Consider the following 19,667-nt stretch of genomic DNA (forward strand, 5'->3'; position numbering starts at 1 on the left):
CAAATAAATCATAAAGTATGCAGGTGTGAAGGTCTGGGCACAGGAGGACCGCTAAGTGGTCGTTATGAAGCAAAACCGACTATCCTCTAGGGCCTAGACTCTAGGGCCTAGAGGATAGGGCAGTGGTTCTCAACCTTGGTCCTCAGGTACCCCCTGTCCTGCACGTTTTAGATGTTTCCCTGCTCCAACACATCTGATTCAAATGAATGGGTTGTTATATAGTTATGCAGAAGCCTGTTAACGACCATTCATTTGAATCAGGTGTGTTGGAACAGGGAAATATCTAAAACATGCAGGACAGGGGGTACTTGAGGACCAGGGTTGAAAACCACTGCTCTAGGGTATATAGCTCACCTGATGCTAATTATTAGCTGTTGATAACATGAATCCGGTTAGTTACTTGCAGGAGGCATCACTGGGCTGTTCATCTCTAGGAGAATGGTTGAGCAGCCCTGGTTTCCAGTAGATGTATAATAAAAGAAAACCTGCTGCATTTATCTGATGTTGTGACAGTCAGTGTGAAGATCAGTTATATAGGCTTGAATAAAAAAAAGACAAAACGATATGGTCATATTAAAACCAGCAGTTGGTTTATTTGTATTTGGTGATTGTTGACTGTCGTGTCGTGAGATGGTTTGACCAGCTACATATAAAATAGGATGTGCACTCTCACATTGGCCAAGTGAGTCATGCACAACATTGTACTGTAAATAATGTTGAGGGTGGCAACAACCTGTGTCAACATACAAAAATAAAGATATGTACAAAAGGTGTTTTAACGCTTTTTTAAACATATTGCAGCATCATCCCATACCAGTGAAAAAACATCTTGAAACAACATGACCACAACAAGTGTAGTGAAGAGTGTATACTCTACCAATAGAGAAGTACTCTTTATCTGTTTCTATAAGATAACAAGATTCACTTTTATTTACATACCATGATCATTTTTGGACAAGTCTCGAAAGAAACTGAATACTTTTCATACTAGGATTGAAATATGACACACCCACCAAGGTTTGGTCAGGATATGTTAAACATCTTTACAAATCCAGTCAAACTGGAATTTCCTTGGCATAAAGGCAGTCAACATAAATACAGCATTTACTACATATGATACACCCGACCTTCTTCATGCTAATGCAAAAGATCGTCTCCGTACAAGTAAGGATGTGTTTTCAACAGCGGTTTGTGTGAAGCTCTACAATATAACTTGGGTGTTCATTAAAAAACACTGCTCCCCCTGTCTCCTGTGGCAATAATCTTGAGGTTTGTGTACAGTACTGTAGAAAGATATACAAGTAGACAGACCCTGGAACGGTACAGTTCCTAATAAATAACAAAGAGCAGGGGGTCACTATCGCAGGAGCAGGATAAGCAGCATTAAGGGAAACTAACTAGTCTTTAAATAGCATTCTGATGACAGTGGAAACAGAGACGAAGTCATCGAGGAATCGCGTGTTCCATCCTTGTTGCTTTCAAGTGGTGAATTAATATGGTGCATATATTGATATAGAAAGAGTCAGGTGAGTGGTGTACGAGAGGTTTGCCATGAGGTGAGGGGAAATCCAGCAGTGGAAGCCAACATCCTCCAATATTGTCGTTTTCAATATGGTGAGGCAGTGAAAGAACAGCTGGACACCCTTCAAAAGCCAGAAAAAGAGAACATTCAAATTAGATTTTGACATAGTTGTAACAATGTCTCAATAACAATAGGTTTAATTGACTACTATTAACTATTATTTGTAGTACGTTGCCTCTGCCTGGGTTAAAACATACTTACATGTCTAACCACCATCTCCTCTGTTGCATTCAGCCGGGCGATGCATTTGTGGGTGTGACTTGCGTGGCTGACAGGGTCCAGGCGGAGTGAGCGAGAAGGAGAGCCCAGGGTGGGATTTACATGGAGGGTGAAACACAGAAGGGGACGTGGAGCGACAGACAGGGCGGGCCACTGGACCGAACGCTGGTCTCATTTGAGACAGGGGCTAACGACAGTGGGCGTAGGCGGGTACACCAGCGCCACGTTGACCCTCTCGGAACCGTTCTTTGGGCAGATGATCTCAGTCAGGCCCTCAGGGCGTGGCTGGCTGAGAAGCTCACCTGAGAGAGAGAGAGAGAGAGAGAGAGAGAGAGAGAGAGAGAGAGAGAGAGAGAGAGAGAGAGAGAGAGAGAGAGAGAGAGAGAGAGAGAGAGAGAGAGAGAGAGGAAAGTAAATTCTTATAATTTTTACACAGGTGATCCTTTTACAACAATCTTCAACAATCAAAAGATTACTTGTCCTCGTGACATAAAAATGTGATGTACGTTTGTTTTTCGAAATAACACATTTGCAATGAAATATCAACAACCAGAAATGTGATGAAATGTGAATTTTTATGATTTTGCTGATTGGACCGCTGTGTCCAATTTGCCCACAAGAGGGCAGTTGGACCACATCATCGCCACGCAACAACACCAGCACCATAACAGTGTGTTCCCTGGAATCCCAAGTGGGGGATTTCAACAGGCTTTGTTAGACTGCTGCATATGTGAGAAGGCAGTCTATCAAAGACTGAAGCAGTATGCATGCCAGTGATAGAATGTGTGGGTCTTATTCATCGCATTTCCGGACTCAAGGATGGTTCCTGACTGAAGGCAGAGGGTCGGCTGACAGCCAGCACCCAGCTGTATGTCACATGCTTGTGACTTCCAATTATGGGGGGGAAAACAAAAACACCCATTTCACTGGCAAGCGATCTCTACGTTCAACAACCAATGTCTTGTGTGGACATCCATAAAAACATGTCTGGCTTGTGTTCAATCCTATCTGTAGTAGTAGTAGTAGTAGTTTATTGGGTCTTTATGCACAATTTTCCGGAATGAATGCACATAGAAATAAATCAAATAAGGCATTCAATTATGTAAATGTCTGTAAACTGAGATACTGAAAATACATAGGCAAGAAGAGGAATTAAGAGACAAATACAGGTCATTTGACTCTCGACAGTTTTCTGTTCTTTCCTGGAACTCTGACCCTGTGACGAATCAGCAGACCTTCAGGAAAACCTGTTTTGAGAACAAATACAGGAAGCACAGCAGGTGCTACACTGCTCAACAGGACCAGGATAGGAGAGAGAGTCACGGCCACATTTCCTTTCTCCTAGGATACATATCCTCCCTCCTTTATCCCCTCCATCCTCCGCCTGTCAAGCCACAGCAGAAGGAGAATGCAAGTAAAGAAAAAAAAAAAATGGCGTTCAGTGTTGCACCGGCTGTCTCTCACCCTGCCTGGTTGTCCACAAACTGCTTCGTGTCTACAGCTTGTGTCGAGTGCGTGTGCTCATGTTTGTCGCATGCTTAGGCGATAGGGGTTATAGGTACAAACCGAGGCAGAAACAATTGGTTAAGTCGCCCCTGACTCGATATTATTACTGCCAGCCTGTGTCTCGGCCTGTCAGCAATACAGTGTCGTGCTGGACCCGTACCGAGTGCACACGAAACCCACTAACTGGCGACTCTAAAGACCATGTGAAATCCACTCCGTGGACGTCTATGCATCCATTTCTCATCTGAAATAGACACTGGTTATTCCATTCCGGAAAAGATTAACTGAAATCTCAGACGCATGCAGAGAAGGGGAGTTGTGACGTACAACGACAGCTAAAGCATCCATTTCGTTTGATTTTATTCAGCAGTGACATCAATTGTCCGTCAGTCAAACCCTTGTCCATGGCTAAGTGTTTGTAGCCCCTTGTTGTTGTTTTGTACCCATAGCCTTTTGTTAGGCATCTGCCTGAAGCTCACTAATATCGTATTGACCTATCATCACCAGAGAGTCTGATCTGGGCTTATCTGCTTGAGACTCGATTGACCCGTTTCAGTATCTGTACCTCATGTACTGACCTGCTAGTATTAACATAACACAGGCGCCCAGGTCTGCTTCTCTGGCTATGAGGCCCCAGCAGTAAAACCCGAAGTCTCTTAGCAACCCTATCTGGAAAGCAATGGAATCCCTTAGTTACTAAGGACTGGCTGGATCCGTTACCATGGTTGATATTTGCTTTGGTCTCTGTGCGGCGGACTAAAGACACTTTGTGATTTATTTTCCTACACAGCGACATGGAAATTGCAGTCCAGTGCTAAACATATTAACAAAAGAAGGGAAAAAAAGGACATTACTAGCCTGATATAATCCAAACCATTCAGCACATTAGCATGTCTGCGATGTATTTTTCCTTCTGGCAGTCTAAAGAGGTCCATCCAGTACTCAGCAGCATTTAAACCATTAGGCCCATTGATTTTCCTTTCTCTCATCATCAGGGCAAGGCAGGGCTTGCTAGGCAGAGCTGTTTGACATCAGTCGGACAGCTGACCACACGACGAACAGACCATCAGGGATTACAGTCCAACAACGGTCACCACGCCGATGACTCGCAGCAGTAGTGGAGTCGTGCTTGGAAACGCTGGACTTTGGGATGTTTGAATATGCAGCCTCAGTTTACTGGGGGTGCACCGGAGTCATTTGAAAGCACTTCATTCCGGTAAGCCGCTTGGCGCAGACATCTTTGTGTGGAGGAGTGCGTTACAGGAAGCAGATGCTGAATCATGCAGGCCGTTTACTCTGGTTGTCCCTGAACTGGGTCAGAGAGAGCACAGTGGAGCACCTCGGCCCACTCTGCCGGCTGGCCCCCTTCCCTGATGACTGTCAATAACCTGGAGGGGAAGGGGCCCCCCTCCCCATTGTGTGACAAGGACTAGTTGTGGAGATGGAGACGCATTCCTACTCTGCTTGGTTGAGCGCACTCCCCCCCCCCCGCATTTCCGCCGCTCCTTCCCTCGCCCCGCTCCGCCTCAGAGACTTGCCGCGAAAGAGAAAGGTCTATTTTTCTCCAGACGACATCAGAAGAAAACGGGTCATTTCCCCCCCCCCCCCCCCCCCCCCCGTCTCTAAAAAGCAAACCAAGTTGGAAGCGGCCAGCTGGACGTGTTTAGACAAACACGGGAGGAGACCGGCTGCGCCTTCAAGGTCTGCTCCCTTTACAGCGGCCTCCGCAGGCCTCGGCCCTTCACTTCCTCTTCCTCCCTGGTGTGAGACTCTGCCAAGGAGGTTTCACAGAAGGGTCTCCAGGCAACATGGGAGAGGAGGGGCAACTGGGCTTCGGGAGGGGTGGAGTTTAGAGTCCACGTCGGCTTTCTGACAGTCATGGATGAATATCACACATTTAGATAGAAAACAAAATGCATGCAAAGGCGCCCTCTCTTTGTTTGTCTGTTTGCATAGACCGATAAATGGATCCCTGATGTAATCAACCTCCTGCCTTGTGTTGGAAAAGCATTGACTGCAAGGTCAGTTTGTTCCTAGTTTTTATCTCTCCATTTCCAACCATAGATCAGGGGCACTGACTTCTAAGCAGATGGCTGAATTTTCTTTCCTGTCACTCATCTTCATCCACGAGTGACCTCATCTTCCCACTGAAAGAAACGACCTTCTTACTTACACAACCTTTCTCCCGACTGGAAGTCAAAATCTCCAGGATAGACGTGTGGCTTTCGTAATACAGTTGTTCACATTCTTTACATTCACAAGCAACTCAAAGTGAATGCTTTGTGCGCTATCCCAATGAACAAAGATAATGAAACTGACTAATGACAGAGGCGGTGACTTACTCTCTGTTCTCTTACTAACAAGCATGACAACGCCTGGCAAAATGCCCACACCGGGGTTGAAGCTATAGGCTTGCCAGCTAGATGTCCTCTGCCAACGCTTTCTCACTCCATATTAATGAGGGTGGAATGACAGGAGACAATGGATACCCCCTCCACTTTCTCCAGTTCCTGAGCCCAGCTATCAACACGACCCCTGTCAGCGCCACTACGACGACCCTACATGGAAGTACACAGCACGAACCAAACATACAGCACACCGTATAACAAAATCATATTCTCCCTCAACTCCCAAACACAATAAGGGGGCTGGGCAAGAAACAAAAGGATGATATTTGGCCAAAACCAAAATCAGCTTACGTCACAGGAAGGGGATTTTGAGGGGGGTGGGGGGAAACCAATTTTTTAGTCTAATCCTGCGGACGACGCTCCCAGTAACACCCCTCTCACAGCCAGCCCTCCGCAGCATTATTCCAAAAGATTAAACAGAAGATTTGTCAACGCGCTGCGCTCGTGCAGCAGACTAAAACAAAAGAGAATCATCCCAAGTGTTACACGGCCTCATCCCTGCCTCATCCCTCTCCCCTCCCGCACCACCACGCAGCCTCAGGTCTAGCTGTGGAGTCCGATTCACATATACGTGTGTGTGTGTGAGTGAGAGAGACAGAGAGGGGGGGGGGGGGGGGGCTCACAGCTGGGTCAAACAGAATAATCAAGTGGATGTAAAAGGAGGAGACCCCCCCCCCCCCCTCTCGTTCTCTAGCAGTCTGGGGACAAAGAAGGATAGTGGTGGTTCCCCCCCCGCCCTCCAGCACGGCCTCCTCTGTCCCACTGGGGGTAGGGCAGGGAGGGGCAACACCTCAGACAAAAGCCCTACAACTGGAAGGCCTGTGGCTGATCCTGCACCAAGCCCGCTCTTGGTCATTAGCATGCACACACACACACATTCCACACCAGAGGCAGATGTGATTCCTCTGCTCCAGATAGGGAAATGTTTTTAATAGACACACACACAAAAAACATGCATAGCAACACACCCTTATTTATTAGGTTACCTAAATGGGGATTCCAAATAAATATGTCTGGAATAAAGATCTCTAACCGGTATCCACTCACATTCCATGAGGTTTTCCTGGGTAGCCATGCATAAACATGGTTCTCTCCAACGTTGAGTGCCTGTAATGTGGTTTAACTGTGTCTGGGAAATTAACCTCAGGTGCACACGAGCTGAATGTCCCTCAAATGTTGTCAAAAACACAGACAAAGAATCTGCAGCTCTGCACAAGGGAACTGGGGAGCTCAATCCAGACAGAGAAGCTGATGGTTACACAGGAGGGAGGAGATTTAAGTCTCCAGGTTTGTGTTGTGTAAGCACGTGAAGTTTATGATAGGACAGCCCACCTCGGCCATCTTTGATGCAGCCAGAGGGAGCAGGCCTTTGGGTAGAAGTGTACAGGCAGCAGTAGAGTTCACCCAGGCAGGGAGTGAACAGTGTGTGTGTGTGGGGGGGGGAGGGGGCAGAGGCCACCGTCAGCTGCCCTTAGATCCAGAGGCCGGCGGCTCAGTCACAGGATTATCACCGCGTTGCGTTTAGCAGTCAGTCCAAACGACGTCACACAAGGTCACACCATCAACACACTCCGGCAGAGATAAGCGCACTCTGTCTCCCTCACTGACAGAGACGCACTCTAGTACAGTCTTTTCTTCTGGCTCGGCTTTGCGACAGAACCACGCGCGGCTTAGCAGCCAGTCGGGTGATCAGATGCGGTTGAGTCGGAGCTGTGTGCTGAGGAGATCTCCCCCGGCAGTCTGACCTGCAGGGCTGCCATGTGATGGAGAAAAGAACCGAGTCTAGACAAGGACAGCCACACCACGCTATGAGTCAGCATGATAGCCACCTAGATCAAGTTAGCATGCTAGCAAGGGGTTAGGCTAGGTTACGCCTCAGTTGTTGGAAAATGTCGAAACATCAACGGCATCATAAATTCCGTTCCCAGAAGGATCTGGCAAAGTGTGTGGTTATACAAACACTGGCTACTTCTGCAAACACAAGGTGTGGAACAGAAGAGTCTTCTGAGATGACATGCGGCAGTTCAGCTACATTAGTGAGGGTTTGTAAATGGCTGCACCTTTGGACTAGGAGGCGATCATTAGATCTTCATGGGAGCACACTTGCAGCTCTCGTCTAAAATATTTAACATTATAGGAGAAAGCATTTGATGTCAGAAAACTAGAAAAGGGTTTGATTTAGAGGGTAAAAAAATGCACAGACAAAGATTAGTCCCTGGAGAGAAAAAAACGTATTTGAGAAAAGGGCGTGATAGAGTTGAATATCGACAAAAGAGGTTGAAAAACATACACAACTGTGGCAGAGACGTACAGGAAAAGACACAAACAGACCAAATGTGACTGACCTGGCTCTAAAACATCATACATGAAAATAATCCTGTTTGAACAGCAGCTCTTGACACGAGTCTGGAGCCTTAGGAATGTGTGGCCTATTTCCATGGTGAGAAGATGGACCCAAAATAACCCATTCTGGTCATTCCACAGGGGGTAGCCGTGGAGACCGAGCGGTCCTGCAAACAGCCCAAGTGGGTCTACAGTGAGTTCTGCAGGGAGAAAGGGCGCTCTAGGGTCCTCAAACCTGGAGAGACCAAAGGGGTGGAAGCCAACAGCACCTGAGTTTTCAAGATGGCTGTGTTTTTTAGGCTCCAAGTTACCGCACCGAACTTCCCTTTAATTCTTACCACTAGATCAAATGTTGGTGCTCACAAGCTAAAAAAAAGAAAGTTGACCCTCAAAACGATGTCAGTGATAATGCTTCAGACTGTTTATAATACTTTCGCACACACAACATATTTGCAGTCTGGACTAAAGGTTGGAAGGTGAAATAACATTGTCAGTCAGCGAAACTAAGTGCGGGTGAGTGGTTGTCATGCTACACATCCAGATGTGAACATCTGGTGCATAAAAAGATCATTGCTGTCATGCGGCTCAGCCAGGAAGCCCAATGCCCACGATATTCTGAAGCGGTCCAATCAGGCTTTCCTATTCCCACCGACCTATACGCAACCACACAGATCATCAAGATGTCTATTTAACGAGACAATCCTTAGGGATCAACGCTCATATCTACAGTAGGTCACATTCGGATAACACTGCACTTCATCTGGCTTGCAGCATGGTCAGACATCAAACTACGAATTTGATGTTCTGTTCAGTGACCCAGGGTGACCCCCTGTTGAACACAACCTGCCTGCAGGGAGCTGACACATTTGGGGGAGTGGGGTGCTGAAACTGGAATCCCCTCTTACGGGAGAAGTTTAGCCTGATGCTCACCAAAGCAGAAGGTTAGGTCTTCATTTCAATATCACGAAAATGTAGTAACATAATCAGAACTCTCAATGGAGCTCCTCTTCGCAACACAACAAGATTGAATCTTTCACTGGTGACATTGGTGGCTTTCACATTTACAGAGTAATGTGCCAGTTCAAAAAAATGACACTGTGTGAATCATAAGACCTGTTGAAAAATGTTAATTACAAAAACAGCGTTTCAGACATCAACAACAACCGGATGAGATCATCTTCCCACAGTAGAGACGGCCTCGTAAAATAGTTGTCCAGCTTTAGAGGTCAGTAATACACGGGGAGAGAGAGAGGCCTCCAACTGCTGGAACTCACAGCAACATTGTGCAACGGCTTATGAAGGGAATGCAAAAGATGGGGCTTTAATGAACCGTTATGGCCATTAAACAGGCGGCAGTTCTAATTCCACCCTCCCCGTCCTCCAACACAACAACACGGGGCCAACACCACATACAGCGTGCATCTTGGGGTTGGATTGATTACGGCTCCTCGCACACGCAGGACTGAGAGGAACACGATGGGCGGTCCGCCAGGCGCCGAATACCGCTTCTCCCCCCCCCCCCCCCCCCCCGACAGCTGTGCTTCCTCCACCGCCCTGACATGACACTACATCCTCTGAACACCCATCTCTGGCGCTACGCAGTTTACTCTGTCCAAGCCAAAGGTGCGGGGAGCACCAATCGGGTCTTTCCTGCAGCAATGCATCAATACTTGGCTTCACAGATAGTGTTCTGACTTGCCACGTCTAAATCGAAGCGAAGCAGTTCAAGTGTCTTCCCCAGAGGGCACGGGAGCTGTGGCGTGCTGTGATCAGGATTGATTCCTTCTAGGCGTCCGTATTCTCCACCCTCGGTTCCCAGGCTGGAGAGCCTGTCAGGATAGTGTGCTTTGACCGGAAGGAAGCTTTACAAGCGCCAACCAGGAGCATTAAGGGACTGCCCTAATTTCATTTCCAGAGCCACTTCCCTTTTATTGCAGACAATAGACTGAAATAGCTAGTAGACAAACCCCCCTGTTTTTCCAACCCTGATACCGCTAATAACGTCTGCACTAAAGGGATAGGGTACAGAAAAATGTAAATACCTAAATAGTTTTGATCATTTAGACATGCTACAATAAACACAGAGAACGGAGTGACGGACAAAACGTACACACAAATAAAAAGGTACAGGGCTTTAGGTGATGCATACTCCTCTTACAGGGCTTGCTTGAAGTACCCTACGGCCTACAGACAAATTGCTACAACTGTGTCAGGGCGGCTGTGGTACGAAGAAGCATTCAGAAGCATTCAGAAGCTGCTATAACAAGCCAAGTATCGAGTAGCAGCCTTCCTGTGGTCGCAAGGCTAGCATTTAGCAGCAGTGGTTTCCACCTCCTTCAAGCCTCGTGGCTCTTAAATCACACAGTAAATCGTTACAGCCCATTTTCAGCACGGCAGATTGATATTCCATCAGTGGGTGGAAAGGTGTGCCACAGCCACACTCCAGTAGTTAGGCTTCTGGGTTGTGCATCTGACAGAAACGTCTGTCTGGAATAGGAATAGACACCGTTTTAGAATAACAGTGTCACTATCGTTTAGTTGGTTTGTTATAGCAGAGCCGAACCCCAAATCTGCGTGCCGCAACCCAAAAGAGTGAGAAGTGAAGCATTCGTTTGGTTGTTGAAGTGATGTAGTTCCATTGTCCACAGCAAGCTTTGCAGCAAGCTTTGCATCAGAAGTCCGAATCTCTGCAGTGGGGTCAAGCGATGAACTCTTGTGTTCCAGGTGATTAATGACATCATTGCTCCGGGAACCCCACAGGAGAAAGGCCCCACCCCTTCTCTTCCCCTAGCCACTGTCCATGTCACATGTCTAAGATAACGCAGCGGGGCTTACTGAACACGATGACATAACAGGATTGTCCCCTCAGAGATGACCAGACTGTTGTTGTGACAGATTTCATGTAGAAAAATAACAATGCAGACGAGGTAAACAACAGCTACTGATCACAGTTCTGTTGCTCGTCTTGCCACATTTGAGCCTCTTTTGGTAGTGTGTGAAATGTCAATCTGAGTCCAGGCCACAGTACAAGAGCTGAAAGTGATTTGCTGACAACATAAGAGCATTCAGTTTCAGCAGCATCCGAAGAGACAGCACGCATGCGGTCCCACAGCACAAACAATAATAGGATGACTTCTCTATACGTACTTATCTACGTCTATACGTACTTAACTATATGGAGCCTGGAGTTAAGGGTTCAAGGCGGCTGAACTTACTGCCTGCATGTACACACACCCACACACCCACCACGTAGAACTGATCAGTACTTTCCAGGCAGGTAGAATTTCAGAAGGCCATCAGAAGGGCAATAAGGGCTTTTAACTTCCAGGCTAGTCCAAATGCTAGGACTAAACCACACCAAGGTTCCCTGCCACACAAATATGATAATGATCATGATAAAGACCCACATCCATTAAAACGCGTACCCTGAGCAAAGACTCTACCCTCCACACAGATAAAGAATTTCTAAAGGTAAGCCACAACACAAATGAGTACTAACATCCCCCGACATCATTCATGTGACATGATTGATGTTTGAGCTTGTTTCAGACCGCTTGTTTTACTCTTCGACATCATGTTAGCCTTGAAGGTATGAAGCCTACCTCTGCATTGGCAACAGAATATCCATGACATTAGACAAACCGGTTCCTTTAGCTCCCAGGTAAGAACGATACACTTTCCTTCAGTAAGTAATGCAGTCTTTCCCAGAAGCTCCTTTAGGGGATGGAAGTAACCTGGATGAATGCCCATAAAAAGTTGCAGTGTGGCGGAAACTCCTCCTCAATAAACCTGGCTTGGCAGCATGGCACCGTGAAAGGGTAATACATTTCAAACTACCAAGCAGGTGCCTGGGGACATGACTCAACAACCTCTCTCCCGATACCGTGAAAGAACATTTCTCAAACAACAAAAGGAGTTCTCGGGACAGAAATGAACTTGAACGGAGAGAGAAAACATGTCCAAACAGATGTCCCCGGTGAACTTCATACTTTTGTGGCACAGAAAAGGCAGACTCGCCGCCTAGACAGGTACAGTTAAATGTCACCGTTGCCTCTGTTGAAGCCCTGGGGTGGCTTGGGAAGGTAGTAAGCTAAATGTAAACAAGGTTAGAATTCATTGGTTTCTCTTTGCCTCTCAGAGGGGACATTCATGGACACGCGTGTGTTAGCATGTGCATTTGTGTACGTGTGACATGTAAGTCTTGTGCTTTCAGAGGTTATTACCCAACAGGCTCGCTGACTTCCTGGCAGGTCACCTGCAGGACCACAGTTGGAGGTGGCCTAACCCTAGCAAATCTTCTAACTGGATTAAAGGGGTTCGCCCAGTGTTAGTTTCTCAGACAGGGCATGAGTATTCACAAGGAGAGAAAGTTCTCCACGGGGTCTGTAATAAATCAGGGGCGGTTCTTGGCAAGGTATTCATCACGTTCATCGCCCGTTTACCACAAATCTAAAAGTAGCTCCACAGGGTCCGCTTTTTAGATTTGATGTACTGTATGTTTGTGCAGGGTACTGTAAGTAGAGAGACATCAGATTAAGGTAGTCATCTAGGGTAATCTCTATGCTCATTAGCATGATACGAGTGCACTGCAATGACATTGGGCATGTTAAGAAGCTCACACGTTGTCATCGAGAAATATAGGCCACTAGGCCAGATTTATTGTACAGTACGTCCAATAACAGTAGGCACCAGGCTAACTGGCAAACAGCTGAGTGGCTGATATTTAGAGGTGCAGGAGAAGGGCAGAAGCCAGGCTGTCAGCCAGCCATCAGGCTCTGGTTTCTCACACATCTTTCATGGTCGACTGACGGTAGATAGGACGTCTGCGCACCCTTTGATCCGCCCGGTGGGTTCGACTAGTGGGAGAGAGACATGTGCCTTGACACCAACGCCTGGTGCATGTCCTCAGATCAACACCTTAGATGCTGTCCAACAGGGATTACCCTGCTAAGGACTAAAAAGAACCCAACAGGTTGGTGACTCGACAAAATTGAACGACATTAACCAGCGGGTCTGAACATAATGGTCGGTGTGCGCAGGATATCCAGGTTAAGACCGAGCGAAAGTCTCAAGCTTTAAGTATGTACGGGGACAAAAATATCCACCGTTCCATTAACCCTCAACATAAATAGCAACTATGTGACAAGCTCTGCATCTGGCACAGGGTCTCCTCCGATTAGTGCTGACTGCAGAACTGGTACTGAATGACTTCTGAACAGGACCCGTCATCCCTGAGATCCACAAGTGAGGGAGCGTTGGAAGGTTCATGGGATCTGTTTCTAAACAGTGCAGTGGTTAGCGGTGTCACAATCTCTTGGTTTGACTAAACTTTGAGGTCTTGGAAAAAGCCACATATCCTTTTAGAGTAGTTTAGGTTTCACTATCTGCCCCATTATCATATGGTGAGTCATAGCACACCCAAAGGAATGTGTGCTGGGTTAAGGAAAATGAGGACATTTGTTTCTCAACACTCTTACTCCGTTCAAACGCACACGATCACACACATACTATTGACCCCACATACACATTCCCTCGTGACCCCACATACACATTCCCTCGCAAGCTAAGGATAGGAGGTTCATGTAGGAGGTAGAGCATGCATGACATAATCCAGATCGGCAGCGATAGCAAACCAGAATCATGAGAAGGGGAGAATGTCTTTGTTTGATTCAGAAATGTCGGGAAACAGATGAGGAAAAGATCGACGGAACTCTCCTCTCTCGATCCCAACAGAAGAAAAGACCGCCTGTTTAGTCTGTCTCGGAGAAAGGAGCCCCAACACTGCATCAACAAGCAGCAGCAGCCAAAAATATCATGTCCATATTAGGCCAGATGCAAAGTTAGTGTTGCTAAATGTAGGATAATACCTGCTCTTGTTGGAAAGGTATTCACGATCAACTTTTATAGACATAACAAATGATCACGCTGCTAAGTTGTTTAGCAGTGTGTTGCGATTTGTAATACATATAAATTAGGTCCTTCGGGTAAACTTTCAGTGGAGTAGCTTGACAAGTTGTGTGCTGGGTAATCAGAAGGTCGCTGGTTCGATTCCCGGCCGTGTCAAATGACGTTGTGTCCTTGGGCAAGGCACTTCACCCTACTTGCCTCGGGGGGAATGTCCCTGTACTTACTGTAAGTCGCTCTGGATAAGAGCGTCTGCTAAATGACTAAATGTAAGTTGATCCAGTCAACCCAACAGCAGTATAGTTACCTGTTAACTACTTAAGTATCCATTCCCGGAATCCCAGTCTCTGCAACACATTACATCGGCAACTCAATCAACATAACCTTAACCCCTCTTCCTATTCCGACAAGTCCATTCTGTGGGTCACATTCCCCAACGCTGAATCAGTTAAACAGTCATGGGCTCAGTGAGTTAGGCCTTGGAGTCACAGTTAAAATGTTTCTAAATAAACATTCATCTTCCTGTGTGGCCAAAGGTCCTGATATTGTATCCCGACAAAAAGGAGGAAATGCCGAGACCAAAGTGGAGTGAGGCTGGATTGTGTTCAATGATCCAGTTACTAAAGGATCCATTTTGTTTTCAGTCGTTGTCTTGTAGTAGGTAGCACATCCAGGTTTTTACTGTCCACGCAAAGATTAGCTTGTGCGAAATCTTACAGAAACACATTAGAACTCAATGTTATCAAACCAACTGTTCAAAATATGACAGCATGCTAAACCAAAATTGGGTCAATATTTATTTTACTATCACTGAAAAAAATGGGCAACTCAGATTGGAGGGGTGTGTGTATTGCTGTAGCCAGAATTGGGCCTACTCCTAGTTCTCTGCCAGAGACGACTACTGAGACTGCTGCTATTATCCACTGAGTCTATACGCCTGTCTAAGCTCCAGTGCATTAATGCAGCCACTGGTGTGTATCCTAGGCCAGTCAGACAGTTGCTCCGGAAGCCCAGGCACGGCTGTAGAGGAGCTTTGAAAAAGCACTGCCTCGTGTCTAATGAGTCAAACCAGCAACGTCGCAGACATGAACTAATCCACAAAGACTTCCAAAGCCCTTCCTAGGCCAGGCCAGGCCAGAGACGGGCGGGGGGAGAGGAACAGAGTGGAACGTTGAAGTAAAGAGAATGTGGGAGCAGACACAGGGAGAAGAAATTAGGAGGAGAAAAGAAAATAAAGGAGTGTGGAATGGAGTAAATACGCCACAACCACACCAGCTGTCACTCTCTCACTTGCCTCCAGGGCCACCTCTACACTGAATTCTGTATGCTGGTGCAATACTCAAAACCATCTTTGTTAAAATGACTGAATCTGTTTTTGTTTCTGTTCCATTGTTTCCGGAAACAAAAGGAAGACTGATTAGACCTATGCACTTTGTAAAGCTCTCTCTTGGAAGTCGCTTTGGATAAAAGCGTCTGCTAAATGAATAAATAAATGTAAATGTAGACAAAAGGAATGATGTCATTAGCCATCTCTACCTCAATCTCGCCTATTGTACACCCAGCCGTTTCAAAAGATAACGTGTCATTGCTGGTAAAATACAAAGACCTGCCGACCTCTTCTTGAAGTGTGGTTCACATTCCAAGAAATAAAGGTATGGTACGTTGCTATAGTAATCCCTGTCCATCCCCGTGTCAGAACTTGCCTGTGATCTCGGCAGGAGGCTGAGAGACAGCTCTGAGGGCAATTTCTGTGTCTGAGGTGGGGCCAACCGCCCCGTAACCCCCCTTTTCCTCAGCTAATGACACCACCAGGGCACTGTAGCCTTTGTGTAGCTTCCATTCCACACTGACAGAATTTCATGAGTCATCCACAACAGTCTTCTTGTGAACAGAAAAACCTATTCTGTCTGATACAGCATAGTAGTTCCTGTATGGAACATGTCATGTCACATATTAGGACAAATCATTCTCTTTTATACATTACCAGCAGCGAAGGAGTATTGAGAAAAATCCATCTTAGCTATCCCCCTGATAACTTTGAATGACGTCACCGTGATTCAAAGCGTCCTGTAAATGGTATGCGAGAGAGAGAGAGAGAGGAGAGAGAGAGAGAGAGAGAGAGAGAGAGAGAGAGAGAGAGAGAGAGAGAGAGAGAGAGAGAGAGAGAGAGAGAGAGAGAGAGAGAGAGAGAGAGAGAGAGAGAGAGAGAGAGAGAGAGAGAGAGAGAGAGAGAGAGAGAGAGAGAGAGAGAGAGAGAGAGAGAGAGAGAGAGAGAGAGAGAGAGAGAGAGAGAGAGAGAGAGGAGTGGGAGAGAGGGAGTAAGAAGAGAATATACCTGGAAAGGTGTGTGGGTTGGGCGACCCTCTCTTGAGGCACTTAGAACACAGCACATGGACCGAGTAGTGGAGGCCAGGCCACTCCTGCAGAAGCACATTCAGTTCCTCCACGAGGGGGGTTATGGCTTGCCAGGCCGTCCAGATATTTGGCAGGGAGGCGTGGCTGGCTATGGACAGGGTCTCTGCCTGCAGACTTCCCTGAGCCGGCCGGTAGCTGACCACCACAGGCACTTTACCACGATAGGCAAAGATATGATGCCTACCATCCGACCTCTGGACCACGTGGCGGTTGATTTGCACACTGTAGCGGGCAAATAGTCCGGGAGGGAAGAGGAAAGGAAAGCTGTACTCGATCTGAAGCTGCTCCACCGAGAAGAACTGACTGGCGACCATGGAGCCCCCGCCCACCCAGGCCTCCGCATGGGGCTCCTCGCTGCTGACGTAGCTGGGGAACTTGTACCACACCGTGGCTCCGTTCAGAGGCTTGCTCCGGGGCTTGTTGATACAGTAGCAGACCCCCATCTTCTCCAGAAGCTCCATGATGAGGTGGAGGTCCTGCTGCGTCTGGATGAGGGGCCTCAGGAGGAGCCGGATCACGTTGGAAGGCAGCAGGCCGTGGTTGAGGAACCCCTCCACGTGGTGTTGCAGGTGGCTGGCCCGGAGGTTCTCGCCCTTCTCCTCCTCGATCACGTGACCCACCCTCCCCTTGTCCCCCAGTTCCCCGGCGGAGAGCAGCCTGTCCAGCAGCACGGCCTCGTCCCTCTGAAAGAACACGTTGAGGATGGCGATGAAGCGCGGAAGGTTGTGGAACACGTACTCTTTCAGCGTCAGGCTGTCCTCGAAGTAGAGTAGTTTCCCACTCTCGTGCAGGTAGGACAGGGCACACTGGAGACGGTCCTCCGTGAGTCCCGCCTGGAGGCCCAGACGGGCCGAGTCCCACCACGAGAGCCACAGTTCCTGGGGTTTAAAGTGCAGCTCCTCCAACATCTGCCAGGACTTGGGCAGCACGCGGTGGAGGTTGGGGAAGATCTCCCGTTGGTCGGCAACAGACATGAGCTTCTCCCTCAGCCTCTGGATGTTCCTCTGGGTCTCCGCGCAGCTGACGCACAGGACGGGCGACAGGATCTGCAGCCTGTGGTTGAGCATGTACTGCAGTTGGGCCTTCTTCCGTCGCAGGTTCTTGTCCGAGACGCTGTAGAAGACGATGTGGGGGCTGGAGGTGCGGACGTTGAAGCCCTGCTCCAGGGCCTGGTCCACCTGCTGGACGAGACTCTTCAGACACTGGGTGTCTCGTTTCTCCTGCACGGCTATCTGTCTGTGGATGTCCAAGCTCTTCTCCTCCACTTCCGTGTCGCCGCACAGGTCTGTGTGCGTGCCCACCGTACACACCACAGCGTGGGGAACTTTGGCACTAAGGAGGTGGAGAAAGTACCCAACATGGGCATAGAAGTTGTTGGGCGTGTATGTTTTCAAGTTCACCACGAGCACGTACAGGGCACCGGGGGAGAGAAAAAAGGGTTTGATGAGGTCATAGTTTTGCTTCCCTGACAAGTCGTACACTAGAAAAGTAAGACTGCGATCGACGTCGGCCACCCAGTTCGTCACTTCAATCCCTTTGTTGCCTTGGACACATGCAGGATGGTGCCTCTGGCTGACCACGCTCTCCTTGAGCAGCGTTTTGCCAGCGTTTTGCAGCCCCATCAGGACGAGTTTTAACCGAGGCTTCACAGCCAGCTGGGAGTGTGCAAGCTCCTTTTGATAGGCAGCGATGTAGGGGATTCCCTTCATACACACCTCGTACGGGGGCTGGATGAGAGGGTTATCCTTCACCTTCCAAATGTTCACCTTGGAGAGTTTCCCAAAGTTGTCGGGGAGTATGGCTATTTGGTTACCCTGTAAGACAAGCTCTTCCACTCTCTCCAAGTCCACAATAGAATCTGGCAGATAGGTGATTTTGTTGTTGTCCAGCCACAGGTTGACCAGATTAACCAGTTGGCCTATCTCCTTTGGGATCAAAGTCAGTTTATTCCGGCTCAGATAGAGCTCTTCGAGTCCCCCGATGTTCAGAATAACATGGGGAAACTCCTCAAACTCATTGGAGGAAAGGTTGACCATTTTTAGTCTCTGCAGAGTGCCGAAGGAACAAGGCAGAACTGTGAGGTTGTTACTATCCAGCATAAGACTCTCAAGATTGTGCAGGTGACAAAAGGTGTCAGGTAATGTGGAGATGTGAAGGCTGCTGAGCCACAAGATCTTGATGGGCTGGAGCTTTAGAATGTCTCTGGGCAAATCCTCAAATTTATTCCCCGAACAATCAAGCTCTTCCAGATCACCGAGGGCAAGGATCTCTAGAGGGAACTGGCTCAGCTTGTTGTGATCAGCATCTAACGTGCGCAGCTTTTGGAGCTGGGAGAAGGACCGGGGGAAATCATGTAGGTCATTGAAGCTTATGTCGAGCTCCTCTAAGCACTGAAGTGCTCCAATCTGGGATGGCAGGTACTGGATTTTATTGTGACTGATGCAGAGCTTCTTCAGTCCCTTCAGTAGGCCTATGTCCTCGGAGAAGCTCTTAAGACAGTTGTGGCTCATGTCTAGTTCCACCAGCTGCCCAAGCTCAAACACGACACAGGGAACTGCTGCAAACTTGTTCCTGCGGAGAATGAGGATACGCAGGTTGATAAGGGTGGCCCCTAATCCCTCCGGTAGCTCCTGCAGCGAGTTGTTTCCCAGGTTGAGTACCTCGATCTCGTTAATATTTTCAGGTAGCATAATCTTTTGGTTATTTTTGGAGCAAAGGGTGAGTTGACGCAGGCTGCTTCGAAGCTTCCTTGAGCGGAGAGCTGCATCTCTCCACAACCTGGCCGTTTTGAGGTTGTTCTCCTTGTCCTCCATCGTATTGCAGCCCGCCCCCCCCTCCTCCTTGTTTTCATGGAGAGCTTTCATAAATTATACTGGAAGCATGGTGCTCAATGTGCCTCAATACCGAGAAAGGCGCTCATGTAGTCTTCGTTAGATCAACATTCCCCAAAAAACAAATGAGTCATTTCGAGCAGAGAGAACGTCATCTTTTTCAATCGTATCAAGGCGACTGGACTTCAGCAATAGGTATTCACGCATCATCTTTCTCTACGCCACGGACTATCGAATAGAAATACACCTAGCTACCGCGGTTCACGAATCCATTGTCACTCCGACCCAAGTGCCGTTCAGTCGAGTTTTCTTATATCGATACATCCAGTTAATTTCCATTCGGTTAAAAAGATTCAACCCTCTAAACAACGGATGGCCCTCTCGGTCTATTCTGCATGCGTTATCTCCGCCTGCTGTTCAGCTACTTGTGTTCTCATGCTATCTGCAGTCCTTGCTGTT

At 47.8% G+C, this 19,667-nt stretch overlaps 1 protein-coding gene across 1 annotated transcript; it reads right to left on the reverse strand.

Moving 5' to 3' along the window:
• Nucleotides 1-568: 568 nt before the first annotated feature.
• mfhas1 (multifunctional ROCO family signaling regulator 1) lies at nt 569-19,577 on the reverse strand. Its single transcript, XM_067258632.1, has 3 exons — nt 16,298-19,577; nt 1,784-2,103; nt 569-1,643 (listed from the first exon to the last, which is right to left on the reverse strand). The coding sequence occupies exons 1-2, from the start codon at nt 19,239-19,241 to the stop codon at nt 1,973-1,975; spliced, it is 3,075 nt and encodes a 1,024-aa protein (XP_067114733.1). The 5' UTR covers nt 19,242-19,577; the 3' UTR covers nt 569-1,643; nt 1,784-1,972.
• Between the last annotated feature and the right edge of the window lie 90 nt (nt 19,578-19,667).

Source organism: Osmerus mordax, chromosome 20 (assembly GCF_038355195.1).
Source record: "Osmerus mordax isolate fOsmMor3 chromosome 20, fOsmMor3.pri, whole genome shotgun sequence".
NCBI classification, from domain to species: domain Eukaryota; kingdom Metazoa; phylum Chordata; class Actinopteri; order Osmeriformes; family Osmeridae; genus Osmerus; species Osmerus mordax.